At 42.2% G+C, this 16,918-nt stretch overlaps 1 protein-coding gene, 1 long non-coding RNA gene and 4 other non-coding genes across 9 annotated transcripts in view; 3 read left to right on the top strand and 3 right to left on the bottom strand.

The window, feature by feature from the left end:
- The first annotated feature begins 2,781 nt into the window (after positions 1-2,781).
- LOC124876338 overlaps positions 2,782-16,918 on the top strand; it is a 47,149-nt gene continuing 33,012 nt past the window's right edge. The window contains exons 1-4 of one of the 4 annotated variants that reach the window (XR_007040284.1): positions 2,832-3,035; positions 12,917-13,046; positions 13,313-13,547; positions 14,700-14,831. This is a non-coding gene — a long non-coding RNA (uncharacterized LOC124876338). Of the gene's footprint in view, positions 3,036-12,916; positions 13,047-13,312; positions 13,923-14,699; positions 14,839-16,918 lie in introns of those variants that run through there. The other 3 variants (XR_007040283.1, XR_007040282.1, XR_007040285.1) reach the window with 3 other exon arrangements.
- On the top strand, positions 3,598-3,670 carry trnav-cac. The gene has a single exon. It is a non-coding gene; the product is annotated as a tRNA-Val (tRNA).
- trnav-aac lies at positions 3,932-4,004 on the bottom strand. Its single transcript has one exon. It is a non-coding gene; the product is annotated as a tRNA-Val (tRNA).
- On the top strand, positions 4,863-4,935 carry trnav-cac. Its single transcript has one exon. It is a non-coding gene; the product is annotated as a tRNA-Val (tRNA).
- On the bottom strand, positions 5,054-5,126 carry trnav-aac. The gene has a single exon. It is a non-coding gene; the product is annotated as a tRNA-Val (tRNA).
- timd4 (T cell immunoglobulin and mucin domain containing 4) lies at positions 6,663-15,891 on the bottom strand. The gene is made up of 8 exons (XM_047379002.1): positions 15,745-15,891; positions 14,817-14,995; positions 12,871-13,033; positions 8,538-8,672; positions 8,345-8,424; positions 7,919-8,030; positions 7,446-7,479; positions 6,663-7,290 (listed from the first exon to the last, which is right to left on the bottom strand). The coding sequence occupies exons 1-8, from the start codon at positions 15,833-15,835 to the stop codon at positions 7,206-7,208; spliced, it is 879 nt and encodes a 292-aa protein (XP_047234958.1). The 5' UTR covers positions 15,836-15,891; the 3' UTR covers positions 6,663-7,205.

The raw sequence follows: 16,918 nt of genomic DNA, 5'->3' as shown, positions 1-16,918 counted from the left end.
CTTTCACTTCTGGTTCATTGGGTTTAAAAGCTACAGAAAACAACATCAATAGCAGTAAAAAGCTCCTATTAGACCTTTGATTCCCGAGTCATGATTAAATTGTTCAGTTTATGGAAAAAATATCAGAATTTATGAGACTTTTGTGTAACACTGTTTCTATCTCTCAGCTCATCAAACAACACTTGTTTTACAGATTTGGTTTGTCTCTAAGTCAAAAACTAATCTAGAGAAAGACAAGAAAAAATTAAAACTTGTAATATGAGTGAAATAATGAAGAGTTTTTGGTTGAAACTTCAGAGTTTAAAGGAAAATTCTGTGAAACATAGTGGCTCTATCTGTAGGCTTTTATGTCAGAAGTAAATCCTGTGTGTGTGTGTGTTTGTGTGTGTGTGTGTGTATGTGTGTGTGTGTATGTGTGTTTGTGTGTGTGTCAGACAGCCAATGGGATCAGACTTTGTCACCACCGGCCCACCCTGCTCCCTGCAGGAAAATCAACATGGCTTTCAGCCCCAGCCCAAATATGGTGTTTCCTGCTGCTCCAGCGGATGTCCTGAAGGCCTTATAAGGAGTTTCCTGTTGGCAGAATGTCCAGGCACTGTGTGATGTAACAAGTAGACAGACTGGGACAGCAGGTTGGACTAGACCGTCTGAGTATGAAAATGTTTCTGCACCCTCAGGCTTTCAGCCGTTAAACTAAACCTAGTGATCAGTTGCTTGTATTAAAAGTCAACACGTGTTTATGGGATGAGGCGCTCGTTCATATTGGTTTGTATCTGAAGATAAAAACAAAGGAATCTGATTTGTTGAGCAGTTTATCAGCTGATGGTGCTGGCCAATTATAGAGCAGCATGTTGTCTCTTACTGTTATCTTCAGTCCATTTTCTATCGTTTCAATCTTGGGTTTACTGTTAAACAGCAGACAGATTAGGTTTTTCTGAACATTTTAAATCACAAACAATAAAGGACTTTAATGCTAGAAACAGAAATATGTTAAAAACCTACAATTGGTTAATAACGTCTTTGGACTTTTATTTTTGCTATAAATCTACACATACAGGGGCTTGCATAGGATTTTATATTCTTGGAACTTTTTAACTTTTAAGATAATGGGGGTCTCTCCAACTGAAAACACAAATTGAAGGTGAAGTCTTTTACAGAATAAGTGTGTCAAAATCTTCTGTTTGCCTTTGGACTATTTTGGTTTCCCCACCTTAACCAAGACATATCCAGGTTGAGCAGTAGTCCTGCTGCAGCTTTTATATTTTAGGACTATAAGACTCTTTACAAAGTCAATTCAATCAGTCATACAGATTTTAAGTCAGGTTCATACATTACAATTAATCGTAACCATCGAACAGTTCAGTCAGATTCAGTTATTTATTCAAATTGGATAAAAAGTTTTTCTATCTAAGGAAACCCAGCAGATTGCATCCAGTCAGTGACTTGCAGCATTCACTCCTCCTGGATGAGCATGTAGAGACAGTGGACAGTCACTGGTGTTGACTTTGCAGCAATCCCTCATACTGAGCATGCATGTAGCGACAGTGGAGAGGAAAAACTCCCTTTTAACAGGAAGAAACCTCCAGCAGAACCAGAACCAGGCTCAGTGTGAGCGGCCATCTGACACGACCGACTGGGGGTTTGAGAGAACAGAGCAGAGACACAAAGAGAACAAAGAAGCACTGATCCAGGAGTACTTTCTATGGGAAGGAAAAGTAAGAGAGAGTGAAAGTGGTCATTATGTCCTCCAGCAGCCTAAGCCTATAGCAGCATAACTACAGAGATAGCTCAGGATAATCTAAGCCACTCTAACTATAAGCTTTATCAAAAAGGAAAGTTTTAAGTCTAGTCTTAAAAGTAGACAGGGTGTCTGCCTCAGGGACTAAAACTGGGAGCTGGTTCCACAGGAGAGGAGCCTGATAACTAAAGGATCTGCCTCCCATTCTACTTCTAGAGACTCTAGGAACTAGATTTTGGCAATGTTCTGGAGGTGAAAGAAGGAAATCCTAGAAACCTGTTTAATATGGGATTTAAATGACATGTCCTGGTCAAAAATAACACCAAGGTTTTTTACTTTATTATCGGAGGTCAATTTAATGCCATCCAGGTTAAGTGATTGACTAAGCAGTTTCTTTTTTAAAGACTCCGGTCCAAAGACGACAACTTCTGTCTTGTCTGAATTTAGAAGCAGAAAATTTAAAGTCATCCAAGTTTTTATGTCTTCAAGACATGCTTGTAGTCTATCTAACTGGTTGGGCTCATCAGGATTTATGGATAAGTAAAGCTGAGTATCATCAGCGCAACAGTGACAATTTATCCCATGCTGCCTGATAATTTGACCTATTGGAAGCATATATATAGTAAAGAGAATTGGCCCAAGTACTGAACCCTGTGGTACTCCACAATTAACCCTGGAGTTTAAAGATGATTTATCATTTAAATGAACAAACTGGAATCTGTCAGACAGATAAGATTTAAACCAGCCTAGCGCTGTTCCCCTGATCCCTACAGCATATTCCAGCCTTTTTAAGAGAATATTATGGTCGACTGGATCAAATGCAGCACTGAGATCTAACAGAACCAGAACAGACACAAGTCCATTATCTGAGGCCATAAGAATATCATTAGTGACTTTCAGCAGAGCTGTTTCAGTGCTATGATGAGCTCTGAAACCTGACTGAAACTCTTCAAACAGGTCATTGCTGTATAAATGTTCACACATTTGATTAGCAACTATTTTCTCAAGAATTTTAGATAAGAATGGAAGATTGGATATAGGTCTGTAATTTATTAAATCATCTCGATTAAGTGAAGGTTTCTTAAGTAAAGGTTTAATTACAGCTACCTTAAAAGCCATAAAAGGTCAAGAGTCAGGTGTGCGGACTAACATTGGGCCGAAGTACCGAGAGGGTGGCGGATTAACTCTGCTCTGGAAGTATGACATTAATTTTCGCCTTGAAATTGACCTTAATTTCTATCGGAACTTCGAATAATGCGGAGTTGGACCCTTGTGCTGAAAACAGACGGACAGACATGTGAGAATTACTTATCATTACGTTTATTTCTATGAACATTTAAGAAAATAAGCAGGATGCTAATTCTGTGTAGCAGGTATGTACAGGGTTAAGCTAGCTTCAGGTGGCTATTTTCTGGCTTAAAAGTGTGAATTTTGAGGGCTGAGATTTAAATAATGGAAGCGAACTTTATATTTAAACATGGTAGTTGGAAAGGTGACTTTTTGCCGTCACAATTATTGTTTTAATCGAATGTTAGTCCCTAAACAGCAGAAATTGCTACATAAATCGCTTTTTGAACCGGGATTAACTTTTTCACGGTAACCGCTTGTTATCAGAAGCTGGAGGTTTTCACACAGTTTACACTTTATTTGCGTCTGGGGGCATTTTTATAGAAAAGCAGTTATTGAAAAGACATGTCTGTTTAGAGAGGCGAATTAAAACGATGAATGAGACGGTAGAAATGTTGGTATGCTGTACTCCACCCAACATTAAATACGTGGATATATTATCTAAAACATGTCAATGATTTACACAGATAAGGTCTGCAGTTTTTCATGGCTTTTTTTAAATGGCTTTGTAGGTTTCCGTAGTGTAGTGGTTATCACGTTCGCCTCACACGCGAAAGGTCCCCGGTTCGAAACCGGGCGGAAACACTTCTTTCTTTTATTATTCTGCCTCTTTTCCAGAGGCCGGTGCCGCCATTTTGGTTCAAACAAGATCTCGCTGTTCAGCACTTTTTCGGAACCGAACTACGTTGATGCAGCAGCTGCATACAATTGATTGATTTACATTTGGTAACTATTAGAGAAAAGGTGCGCTTACTTTTAAAGTATTTACACAAAAGTGTGAATAGGAAATGTAGTTGACACGGCTTGATTGCAACAACGTGGTAAAGGTACATGTTTAAAAAAAGGTGTTTCCGCCCGGTCTCGAACCGGGGACCTTTCGCGTGTTAGGCGAACGTGATAACCACTACACTACGGAAACCTGTACTGACAGCAGACATCATTTAGGTGATTTATATAACATGTCCACATATTTAGCTGAGAAGTCGGAAAAAACAAAATGGAAACTCAATGTTGTTCCCCGAAAGCACAGCAACTTCCACTGCAGAAATACACTGAACCGTGGCATCATTTTCCGTAGTGTAGTAGTTATCACGTTCGCCTCACACACGAAGGCCACTAGTTTAGGGGGACAGGGCGACAGCAAGGCTCCAAGTACTGCCCAAGACCAAAACAGGATCTAAAACAGCAGGCATCTTCACATCTGGTTGCTTCAGGTCCACAAGGTGCTATAAATACCACCGAGCATTTCCAATCATTCCCTGTGCCTGGAAGAGCTCAGTGGATACCAGAGTTCCAGTGACCCATCTAGCCTGGTGGAGGTGAAACCCTTCCTGCTGAGAAGTTCCTCGCACAGGGAACCACACAGGTACTGCTGCCTCCTCCCCCTTGACATGGTTAAGCTGGATTGTTCCTCCATGTCTGTATCGAAACCGGGCAGAAACATCTTTTCTGTTCGATATATATTTTGTTGCATTAATTTAGTAATTCTCCCAATTTTTTTGTGAGCTCTAGTTTTTGTCCCACCCTCATTGAGGTCAAAGGAAAGAATAGAACTAAGGAAATAACCTAAGAATTTCTGACCTTAGAGTCAGGTGTGGCGACTAACACTGGGCAGAAGTACCGAGAGGGAGGCGGATTAACTCTGCTCTGGAAGTATGATATTCATTTTCACCTGGAAATTGACCTTAATTTCTAAAAAAGAACATGTGAGAATTACCGATTATCAAGTGTACCTCTATGAGCAGACATACACCCTGCATGTCTGCGTACTGACAGGGTTTCCGTAGTGTAGTGGTTATCACGTTCGCCTCACACGCGAAAGGTCCCCGGTTCGAAACCGGGCGGAAACAGCTTTTGTGTTACGTAAAATGTCACTTCATTACTGTCAAGAAGGTTTTTTGTTCACTGTCACTTTATTTATACTGAAGTTAAGTAGTTTCTTCATCATCTATCCAAGTAACTAAAACATGTTTCCGCCCGGTTTCGAACCGGGGACCTTTCGCGTGTTAGGCGAACGTGATAACCACTACACTACGGAAACGCTGTCCATCGTATATGAGGACACTCCTCAATAGTGGACACAGGAGACTGCATCTTTGGGTTTGTTCTGATCTTCACATACAGGTTCTTCTCAAAATATTAGCATATTGTGATAAAGTTCATTATTTTCCATAATGTCATGATGAAAATTTAACATTCATATATTTTAGATTCATTGCACACTAACTGAAATATTTCAGGTCTTTTATTGTCTTAATACGGATGATTTTGGCATACAGCTCATGAAAACCCTAAATTCATATCTCACAAAATTACCATATTTCATCCAACCAATAAAAGAAAAGTGTTTTTAATACAAAAAACGTCAACCTTCAAATAATCATGTACAGTTATGCACTCAATACTTGGTCGGGAATCCTTTGGCAGAAATGACTGCTTCAATGCGGCATGGCATGGAGGCAATCAGCCTGTGGCACTGCTGAGGTCTTATGGAGGCCCAGGATGCTTCGATAGCGGCCTTTAGCTCATCCAGAGTGTTGGGTCTTGAGTCTTGAGACTTCTGGCATTTCCTTCTCCCCAGTCTTCCTCCAGACTCTGGCACCTTGATTTCCGAATGACATGCAGAATTTGCTTTCATCCGAAAAAAGTACTTTGGACCACTGAGCAACAGTCCATTGCTGCTTCTCTGTAGCCCAGGTCAGGCGCTTCTGCCGCTGTTTCTGGTTCAAAAGTGGCTTGACCTGGGAATGCGGCACCTGTAGCCCATTTCCTGCACACGCCTGTGCACGGTGGCTCTGGATGTTTCTACTCCAGACTCAGTCCACTGCTTCCGCAGGTCCCCCAAGGTCTGGAATCGGCCCTTCTCCACAATCTTCCTCAGGGTCCGGTCACCTCTTCTCGTTGTGCAGCGTTTTCTGCCACACTTTTTCCTTCCCACAGACTTCCCACTGAGGTGCCTTGATACAGCACTCTGGGAACAGCCTATTCGTTCAGAAATGTCTTTCTGTGTCTTACCCTCTTGCTTGAGGGTGTCAATAGTGGCCTTCTGGACAGCAGTCAGGTCGGCAGTCTTACCCATGATTGGGGTTTTGAGTGATGAACCAGGCTGGGAGTTTTAAAGGCCTCAGGAATCTTTTGCAGGTGTTTAGAGTTAACTCGTTGATTCAGATGATTAGGTTCATAGCTCGTTTAGAGACCCTTTTAATGATATGCTAATTTTGTGAGATAGGAATTTTGGGTTTTCATGAGCTGTATGCCAAAATCATCTGTATTAAGACAATAAAAGACCTGAAATATTTCAGTTAGTGTGCAATGAATCTAAAATATATGAATGTTAAATTTTCATCATGACATTATGGAAAATAATTAACTTTATCACAATATGCTAATATTTTGAGAAAGACCTGTAGTCTCACTGAAAATGAGAGGGTGAAGACAATGGTTGGCTGGTCCAACACATCGTGTCTACTCGATTCTCTTACCTGTTCCAACAAATATGCCGTCAAGTCCTGTTGCCATAGAAACTACTGAGTTAATCGTGCTAACATCTGTGCAAAAGGCTACTCGGATTAGTGGATAAAAGTGGGCATCAATATATTTTATTATGACTCTGAAACAGAAAGTAATGAGACAAACACAGACTTTTATAATAATCAGCTAACACAGCATAGGAACGTTTGCCTGGTTTTTCTACCAACAGCGTCACATATTTTGAATATATGATCATACTGAAAGAACCAAAAATGATTAACAACATGTAAACCAGAAAGTGTAGCTCTTTTCCAGCTCATCTACTTCCTATGAATGATCTAACATGCAGTTCTGACCTGATCACAACCTTTTGTGTTGAATGTTTTCTGTTGTACATTTACGATTCAAGAAGACTTTTTCATGTAAAATCTAGGTTCTTAATCTTCTATGGCTCTGAATATCCTTCAGGGTTTTAGGAGTTTGTCCTCTTACCTAGTTATGGGGAAATATTTCTCAAAGCCACTGTAAAAGGCCAAGGAAGAGTCTGATTCATTGGAAGTAAAATACAAAGAAAACGGGCTGGATCAGGACTTCTATACAGTTCTGTCTTTGTAAAGATGCTGTTTGGTTTCATAGCCTGTAACACGTTCTAGTCCAGAGTGTAGATGTTCTCCTGCACAGGTCTTCTCATGCGGATCTCGTAGATGATGTGAGGAGGTTCATCTGAGGACAAACTGGGGGGAGCAGAAAAACAAATTGGTCTCTTCAGGTGAGACACTTTGGGTGTTTCATCCGGATGTTTTAAAATGATGAATAGTCAGGGCAACACGGGAGGACGAAAAACCAGATATATTTCTAGGTAGTAGACTGATTACTTGAGATTACTCACCAGCCTGACTTTAAAGCACCTCCGTAGATCCCACCTGCGATAAAACCAAAGTCAAAATCAATCACAAACTAGGGAAGGGATTAACTTCCCTTCGAGGGGAGCCAGGAGTTTCTTTTAAGTTGCCGTTTAAAATATAGGCTAATTCTTATTTTTTATAAGAAGCCAGTCTCAGCAATCACTGGTAGGAAGTAAATTATTAACCATGACATTACAGAGATCTCTGTGGCTACTGATGGACAGTGACATTATTTTAATGCTAATCCAGAGTTTCTTTATTGAAGCGTGATGCTTTTACCTTTAATTTGTCTTAAATTAGAAACAAACAAAAACAAACTAACCCTGGAGTTTTAAGTATGGCTCTTAAAAGATTTTCATTGGTTGCTAGCCTCCATGAGCCCACCTCATGTTCTTGATGCTTTAAAAACAGAAAAACGAGAGTGTAAAATCACATGTAGAGAAGCTTTCGGACGTACGTTTGAAGGCCAGGAAGAGGAAAACTGCAGCGATGACCAGCAAAATGCTGAGGGAGAGCGAGAGGACGGGAGCATTGATCTGAAGAGAAAGCGAAGGTAGAGGATCCTCCACCTGAAAGACAAAGAAGGCTATTGTCACATCCCTGGTGAATCTATTCATCATCAGGTTTATCAGATGCAGTAAAATCTATTGTAATCTTCTTTAGAGCTACATGAGTAGCTGGATAGACCTCTCACTCTCTGGGATCTCAGCTTGCTATGAACCCAAAGTAAATCAAAACTTTTCCGTTTTTTATTTATTTATTACAAGTCATATCGCTATCAACATTTACCGATATTACCACACATCACCTTTTCCTCATACCCTGTAGCCCTAACATTTTTTTAGCAGCAAGAGGCGCATAAAGCTGCAGAATGGATCCTCACAGTGATGGCATCAGAGCGAAGCAGCGTGGAGTTCCTCCTCAGAAGGTCCAGCTGTGATGACAGCAGGGTTCTCCCGTTTACTACAAACAGACAGAAATCACTTTGGATACCTAGAAGCAGGATAATAGATGAGCATCTTCTTGCCAGCTTCTGAGTGGACCTGCTCAGTATCATTCAGCATGGATCTACACACCTGTGGTGGTCAGCTCTGTGGAGAGCTCCGTGACTCTCAGCTCCGTGACTCTCAGCTCTGTGACTCTCAGCTCCGTGACTCGGTCGGTCGTCATTACTGGGGTTGTAGTTGTATGAGGAGGATTGGTGGATGGAGCTGAGAGAAAGACAAAAACATCAGTGATTCAAAGAGTCCATTACTGTAACTGACCTTGAAGTGAAGAAAGCTGATGAAACTGATTAGAATAAGCTGGCTGTGATTATACGTGTATGGGTTTTGTAGTCCACCTCTGAAGATCTGCTGTAGTATCTATCTCCAGCTGTAGACCCTTAAAGTCCTGGAAGATTGGAGGTGGACCCTAGAATCTTGTCATTTAGAGTCTATTGGACTCATTTGTGTAGCACATTTTCTGTATGGTTGGTTGAATTGAGAACTCATCATAGTTGTGTTCCTGAAACCATCTTGGAGCATTTCTGCAGTGAAACATGGAGCCTTATCCTGCTGCCATCAGGGAATATTGCTTCCTGCTTCCATGAAGGCCTCCACCCAACAATATGTCTTAGAATCAGAATCAGTTTTATTGCCAAGTTCGTACATACAAACAAGGAATTTGACTCCGGTACACTTTGCTCTTTTGTTCTGTTTTTGTATTACAGAATATACATATTTACAATGTACAATATACACATATATAATAAAAAGGTACATTTGCAACATCTGTATGCTGTAGTTTTGTACTCTATTAAATGTTCATCAGAGAAACAGCCTGGGGGAAGAAACTGTCTCTGTGGCGGCTGGTTTTAGTGAACAGTGCTCTGTAGCGCCACCTGAAGGTAAAGCTCTGAACACTTTATGTGCAGGGTGTGTGGGGTCTGCAGAGATTTTAGCAGCTCTTTTCCTGACCCTTGACCTGTATAAGTCCTGGATGGAGGGAAGGTCAACTCTGATTATTCTCTCTGCAGTCCTGATTATTTGTTGCAGTCTGGACCTGTCCTGTTTGGTGGATGATCCAAACCACACTGAGATGGATGAAGACAGGACAGACTGAATGATGGCAGTGTAGAAGATGACCAGCAGCTCCTGTGGAAGGTTGAACTTCTTGAGTTGCCTCAGGAAGTACAGTCTCTGCTGGACCTTCTTCTGAACAGTGTCTATGTGTGAAGACCATCTCAGGTCCTCAGAGATGGTGGTTCCTAAGAACCTGAAGTGGTCCACGGCCGATATAGTGCTGTTGAAGATGATGAGGGGGTGTATGGGGGTGGTGTTCTCCAAAAGTCCACCACCATTTCCACAGTCTTGAGTGGGTTCAGTTCCAGGTAGTTCTGACTGCACCAGTGTACCAGCCGATCCACCTGCTGTCTGTATGCAGACTCATCACCATCCTGGATCAGTCCAATGACAGTGGTGTCATCTGCAAACTTAAGGAGTTTCACGGACGAGTCCGATGAGGTGCAGTCATTTGTATACAGAGAGAAGAGGAGTGGGGAGAGAACACACCCCTGGGGGGCACCAGTACTTATTGATCTGGATCAGGAGAAGATGCTCCCCAGTCTCACCTGCTGCTATCGGTCCATCAGGAAGCTGTTGATCCACTGACAGGTGGAGGCTGGGACGTTGAGCTGGGTGAGCTTCTGGTGGAGGATGTCTGGTATGATGGTGTTGAAGGTGGAGCTGAAGTCTACAAACAGGATCCTGGCGTACGTCCCTGGGTGGTCGAGGTGTTGCAGGATGAAGTGTAGACCTAAGTTAACAGCATCATCTGCTGACCTGTTTGCTCGGTAAGCAAATTGCAGGAGGTCCATCAGGGGCCTGTGATGTCTTTCAGGTGCTTCAACACCAGCCTCTCAAAAGATTTCATGACCACAGACGTCAGGGCTACAGGCCTGTAGTCATTTAATCCTACGATGGTGGGTTTCTTGGAAACCGGGATGATGGTGGATCGTTTGAGGCAGGAGGGGACCTCACATTTCTCCAGTGACTTGTTGAAGATCCTTGTGAAGATCAGAGCGAGTTGATTTGATCAGGCTTTCAGACATGATGGGGAGACGTTATCAGGTCCTCCAGCTTTCTTTATTTTCATGCGCTGAAAGAGCCTGTTTACATCTTCCTCAGAGATCTTTAGTGCAGGTAGAGGATCTGAAGGTAGGGGGTTGGTTGTTTTATGGGAAGAACTTGTTCCTGAATGGGATGTAGAGGAGATGGTTTGAGGTGTGAATGGCTTCTTGTCATGTCTGCAGTAGAAGCCATTCAGACGGTTGGCCAGGAGACGACTCTGTTCAGGATGAGTGGAGGGGCTCCTATAGGCAGTCAGGTTTCTCAGACCAGTCCATACAGCTGAAGTGTCACCAGTAGAAAGGATGTTCTTCAGCTTCTCACTGTAGCTTCTCTTAGCTGCTTTGATCTCCTTTGTTAGTCTGTTCCTGGCCTGCCTGTACCGCGCCCAATCTCCACTGCTGTGAGCTTCTTCCTTTTCCCTGCGGAGGTTCCTGAGGTGTGGAGTAAACCATGGCTTGTTATTCCCAAAGGTGCAGAAGGTCTTGGTCTCCACACATGTCCTCACAGAAACTGATGTATGATGTCACCACATCAGTTAGTTGGTTTAAGTCAGTGGCTGAAGTTTCAAAAACAGTCCAGTCTGTGCATTCAAAGCAGGCCTGTAGCGTCTGCTTTGATTCCTCAGTCCACTTCTTAACAGTGTGAACCTTGGGTTTGGAAGCTCTTAGTTTCTGTCTGTAGGTTGGGATGAGGTGGATTAGGTAATGATCCGAAAAACCCAGAGCAGCCCTGGTAACAGCATGATATGAGTCCTTTAAAGCTGTGTAACAATGGTTCAGTGTGTTTTTATCTCTGGTGGGACATTTAATATGTTGTCTGTATTTGGGGAGTTCATTTGAGAGGTTTGCTCTGTTAAAATCTCCCAGTATTATGATGAAAGAGTCCGTGTATTTTTTCTCCACGTCTGTAATCAGCTCAGCAAGATGTTTTTCAGCAGCAGAAGTTCAGCCATGAGGTGGAAAATATGAGCCGATTATTATAAACGAGGAAAACTTTCTCAGTGAATAAAACAGTTTACAGTTTATGAAAAATGACTCCAGATCAGGACTACATGTTTCTCCAGAACTTTTACGTCTCTGCATCAACCTTCATTTATATAAAAGCAGATTCTGTCTCCTCGCTTCTTCCCCGATAGCTCCACGCTGCGATCCGCTCTGAGCAGCTGGAAGTCCGGCATCAGCAGTGCGCGGTCCGGGATGTTTTCACTCAGCCATGTCTCGGTGAAGCAGAGAACCGCTGATCCGTGGAGGTCTGAGTTTTTACAGGTGAGGAGAAGCAGCTCGTCCATCTTGTTGTTGAGAGAGCGGACATTTGCCAGGTGGATTGAAGGCAGTGGTGGCGAAGTCCTCTTTTGCGGAGCTTTACCAGCACGGTTTCCCCTCCGACGCTTTCGGCGCAGGATCCCATATAGAGCCGCAGCTCCACTCGCCAGGAGCTCAGTGAACCTCGGATCAATGAAAGATGGTGAAAAAAACCCAAGAGAGGACTCTCTGATGTTGAGAAGTGCTGCACTTAAAAGTAATATCCACATGAATGTCAGAACCAAGGTTTCCCAGCAGAACATTAGCCAAGAATAAAGACCAGAATATTCAAGTAATGACATCAACAGGGCAGATGAGAAGTTTAAACCAGAATTTCAGATGGAGGCCAATGTTATGCCTCGTTCTCTTACATATTTTCACCATTCCTCTTCACTCTGGACACCTCAGACCTTTGTCAGAGTCCTACTATCTGCAGAGATACTCAGACGACTCTGCTGTTGGGTGGATCAGAGAAGAACTAGGAGCTGAGCACAGAGAGCTGGTGGACCACTTTGTGGCACGGTCTGGAAACAATCATCTCATCTTGAATGTGAACAAAACAAAGGAGATGATTTTAGATCATAGAGAACTTGTAGAGAGTAGGTCCAACTCCATGTCCAACATGGAGAAGAAGTAAAAGGACTGGTCACTCTTGACCAGTCAAAGCACTTTAACTCTTGAGCAACACTGGAAGATGATTCGTTGTTTTATCAGGGAACCTGGGGTTAAGGACTTTCCCAGGGGTTCATCAACTTGAGGCAGAGCAAGAACCTGAAATTGAGCAAGAGTTTAATCGAAAGCTTTCCTATAAAGGTGGGTTTTAAAGCCATGTTTAAAGTCATCTATAGTTTGTGGTGTCCTGGGGTGATCAGGGAGAGTACTACAACTAAATACTCTAAAGAAACGTAAGAGCTACAACATCTCATTTCTCTGAATTCATAAAGTTGTTTAATGGAACTGAATTAGAAATGCTCCTGGGAACCTGTGATTCAGCTCACCTTTGACCACTCTGAGGTTCATGATCACCTTCTTGTCGTTAAACAGGCCGTCCACATCAACCCTGCAGCAGTACGGCCCGCTGTCTGTCCTCCTCACATTCAGGATGTCCAGGTCCATCTGTCCATCCAGGATGTCCCCGGTGAGCAGATATCTGTCGTCAACCTGCAGCATCAAGGTTGGGTTTAGATCACTCACTGATGGATTCAACCAATTAACACGAAACTGATTTGATTAGAATCTTCTTTTAACATAAAAGAACAAAGAAAAAAAAAGATGTATTTGTAAAACCTGACTCCAACTTTTAATGCAGAAACATTGTTTCCTTTAATCATTTATTAAAGTTAAGAACAACTCGCTGTTTCATTTTTTTCCAGATGAATCTCCGTCTTTTCCTGCAGAATCTTTGTCTGATTCTTCTCTTTATGCTCCAAACATCTCCAGCTGGACACAAATCAGGACTTCAGACAGGACGGTTAAGCTCATGTAAACGATGTGTTGATAAGGCCATGCTGCTTAAAGTCAAAGAGACTGAGGTCTGAGATCATCCATCTGCAATGACCACAGAGCAGACGTCTCTTCAAACCTCCAGCATCCTCCTCTGTATCAACCGTAGGTCAACCACACATCCTCATGTTTCCCCTTTTCATCACAGATACCAGCTTCTGAACCTTTCACGGTGAGTATCCTTGATGTTTCACCTGAACCATAGCCTCACCTGTCCAGAAGACATGTCCTACTGTTTGTGTGAGGTGAGCTTGTCTCCTGAGGTCATATGCAGCTTCATCTTCTTCTGACTCTTAGCATGTTATCACATTTGTTATGTTCTCTAGATGATAAATGAGACTAATTGCATCATTCAGAACCGTTTCCAGTTACAGTGAAGGGCAGAACTTGGTCAGGCGTACTGTGAGCAGCGCGGACTTTGCGCTCCTTGTCCGCGGCTTCATAATCGAGTGTACCAATGTCTTGTAGTTCTGGGAATAAATTCCTACATTTCCCACACTTTCTGCCATGGCGTCATCGGACTGGGAGGCTGAATTAATTTGTCGTGTAGCTTTGGAAAAACAAAAAGACAAGAAGGTGGTGTTAAAGGCCATTAAACCAGACTAGGGACGAAGAAGAGGAATATACCTGTCAGTGCGAGGCAGAAAGGCCATGACGCTGCGGGTTCTCGCGACCGGCTGCTCGAAGCAGCGTCACATATAAAACAGTTTGGTGTGAAGACAGTTTAATGTGTGGCACCGCGTACGCAGTCGTAAAAACTGAGCTTTGGTCACTATGTTTTTATTAGTTTTTAGTCCCAATTTTATAGAAATTTGAGTTTGATACTTAGAATTTCAAATAAGTTTAAATTTCAAAGATTAATGTTTATATATATTTAAAAAAGTGTGATGTTTTAAACTTTATATAATCATACATCAGAGATCTGATTGGTCCATATGTTCCTAACAGAGCACTTTGTTCTCAGACTGCAGGTTTACTGGTGGTTCCTAGAGTCTCTAGAAGTAGAATGGGAGGCAGATCTTTGCAACATAAATCAGTACCAGAATATTTATGAACATATATGAAAAACTATAATTGATGATCAATCTGAAACTGTATTTCTATCAAAAACTGCAAAGAAACATAACTAGATTCTGCAGCTGTTTACAGAATGATATATTAAAAAGAGGAGCTCTCAGAAAAGGGTAAGAAAACTCTGATCTAAATTACAATATTAGACCTCCAGACCTTAAATCATCTTGCTTTAGTCTCTTTATAAATATGTTATTATTCTTAAAAATTTAGTTAGACTAACATTTATATAAAATAATTTCTGATTGCCCAGCAGGTGGCAGCATTCATCTAAGTGGTGCCTGTAGATTGGTCTGATCTCCAGAAACGCCAGCAGCTGGTCTGTGTTGGGCTTTGTGTCTGAACTGGTTGATGCTTGAATGAGGCTGACCTTGGAGATGACGCCGTTCTCGTCCATCTGCACCAGGATGTTGCTGCACCAGAAGGTCCCGCAGCCTCGACCCCAACAGACCCGACTCAGACCGAACCGCTTCACAGAGTACTGGCAGGACAGAGAGGCCACGCCCCCCTCTGTCACTTTAAAACAGGAGACAGACACCGGGGGTCCACCTTAGAATAGAGATCAGAAAACACTGTGATGGTCTCTGTGTGTGTGAATAAGAAGACATAGAAGATCAAAATGTTAATATCAGGTGTTACATTTCTACGGTTAATGTGGAAACCTCCTGAGTCACTGATCACATCCTACTGGTAACCTTCCTGTGATCCTCACTTCCCAGTAAACCTTCTGGAGGTCTTCTGTTCACTAGCTTCTGTTCTACCAACCAGCTGGTTGCAGGTTTATTTTGAATTGTGGGAAAGATCTGAATTTTCCCACATGAATGTAGTCCTGAATGGAGGAAAAGCCAAAGATGTCTGGTTGTCAGTCTGAGACACAGCTTGTCTCCCATCGTCATCCTCCTGAAAATGTTCTTCTGCCTTTGAAAAGACTCGGGTCCAGTGATGGACTGGACATTATTACTGGATCATTGAACACTCAGTGGATTCTGGGTTTCAAAGGAACCAAATCTTAACTTCTAATACAGGAAACAACCAGAAGACCTCACCCTGTTATATACATTTAAAACAAAGAGCTGATGAAGACGACATGCAAATAATAATAATAATAAGATAACCAGAGCAGAGAGGTGGAAACCATCCTCAGAGATACAGAAATAACTGATGTAAAACAGATTCAAGGCACCAAGAGACAAACTCCACTTATTAAAAGCAAAACTGATTCATATTGGTTGGTGAAATGAGTTTACGTTAGACCTGAGGGGCTGGTGCATGCTGGGACATCAGAAGTGAGGTCTCACCTGACAGGACGAAGAGGAGGATGATGAAGGCGAGAGGCGATGGGCACAGAGCTGTGGCCATCCTGTAAACCAACGAGTGTTTCTGCTGCATGTCTGGATGGAGACTGAACAGTGAGACTCTGTGACGGAGATCTGGGGGTCACTGGGGGGGGGGGGGGTGCGACACACACTGCGTCTGTTTGTGTGTGTTTGGATGGATGATGACGTGTTTTTAGTGTCAAAATGAGAACGACTGCAGACAATGAAAAGCTTTCAGATTTGTCTACATATGGATTAATATTATCCAACAAAACACGTAAAACATTTATTAAACTTTTTGATTTGAGAAAATGGCCTAATTGGATTTTCTTCTGACGACCAGATTTTTCTGATTGCAGTCTGAATGGAAACACTTGTATCGTCTGTTTGTGATGAAAATGAAGCCAAATCCAGATTTTCATCTTTATCAATGAGGATGGTAGCAGTGTGTTTACAGTGGAAGAAACGGCGAGGACAGAAAGACTTTGTTTGACTGTAACGCACACACTGGAGACGTCGCAGTCACACAGAGGACGCCTTTATTCTCAGTAAATGTTGCTGTCCGGTTCTTTCTCCTCGAACCGACCCGCTGAAATCATCCTTAAGATGTGCTTTTAAAACCTAATGTTATGGAGTTTAAATGAAAATGTTTAACACAGAAGAAACAAAATATGCTGCGGTGCAGGAAACCCTAAAGACAAAAATCCAAGAAAACCCAAACTGAGACTTCAGGAGGAACCTTGAAATGGATCTGAGGAAGTTCAGAAGATCAGGATGAACCTGTGTGGTTCTGGACGGCATGAGCAGCGGCGGCTGGCTTAGAAACAAGAGAAGAATGAGGGAGGACCTCTAGAGGCTGGAACATGTCACTGCAAGGAAATTCACAATAAAACCTGGAATGAAACAAATAACGCTAATAGAATATAAAACTGACTGAAGAGGAGAGAATCTAAATAATCACAAAACGACATAAACTTTAATAAACTTTTATAATTAACACTGAAATTAAAAGTGAAACATTAAAAAATGAAAATGTGCTCTTCTGCCCATATTTACAGTAATAGTGATGAACAGCTTTAACACGTTTGGTTTTGCACATAAAATATTGACAGTTGATGAGTGATTTTACAGAACTCATTTAGGAGCAACTCCACCT

This window comes from Girardinichthys multiradiatus, chromosome 11 (assembly GCF_021462225.1).
Source record: "Girardinichthys multiradiatus isolate DD_20200921_A chromosome 11, DD_fGirMul_XY1, whole genome shotgun sequence".
Lineage (NCBI taxonomy): Eukaryota > Metazoa > Chordata > Actinopteri > Cyprinodontiformes > Goodeidae > Girardinichthys > Girardinichthys multiradiatus.
This window is presented reverse-complemented; position numbering and strand designations above follow the sequence as displayed.

Coding starts and splice junctions, on each gene's coding strand:
- timd4 (XM_047379002.1), bottom strand. CDS start 15,835: ATGCAGCAGAAACACTCGTTGGTTTACAGGATGGCCACAGCTCTGTGC. Junction 8,425..8,537: donor CACAGAGCTGACCACCACAG/GTGTGTAGATCC, acceptor GTCTGTTTGTAG/TAAACGGGAGAACCCTGCTG. Junction 7,291..7,445: donor GGTGCTTTAAAGTCAGGCTG/GTGAGTAATCTC, acceptor TGCTCCCCCCAG/TTTGTCCTCAGATGAACCTC.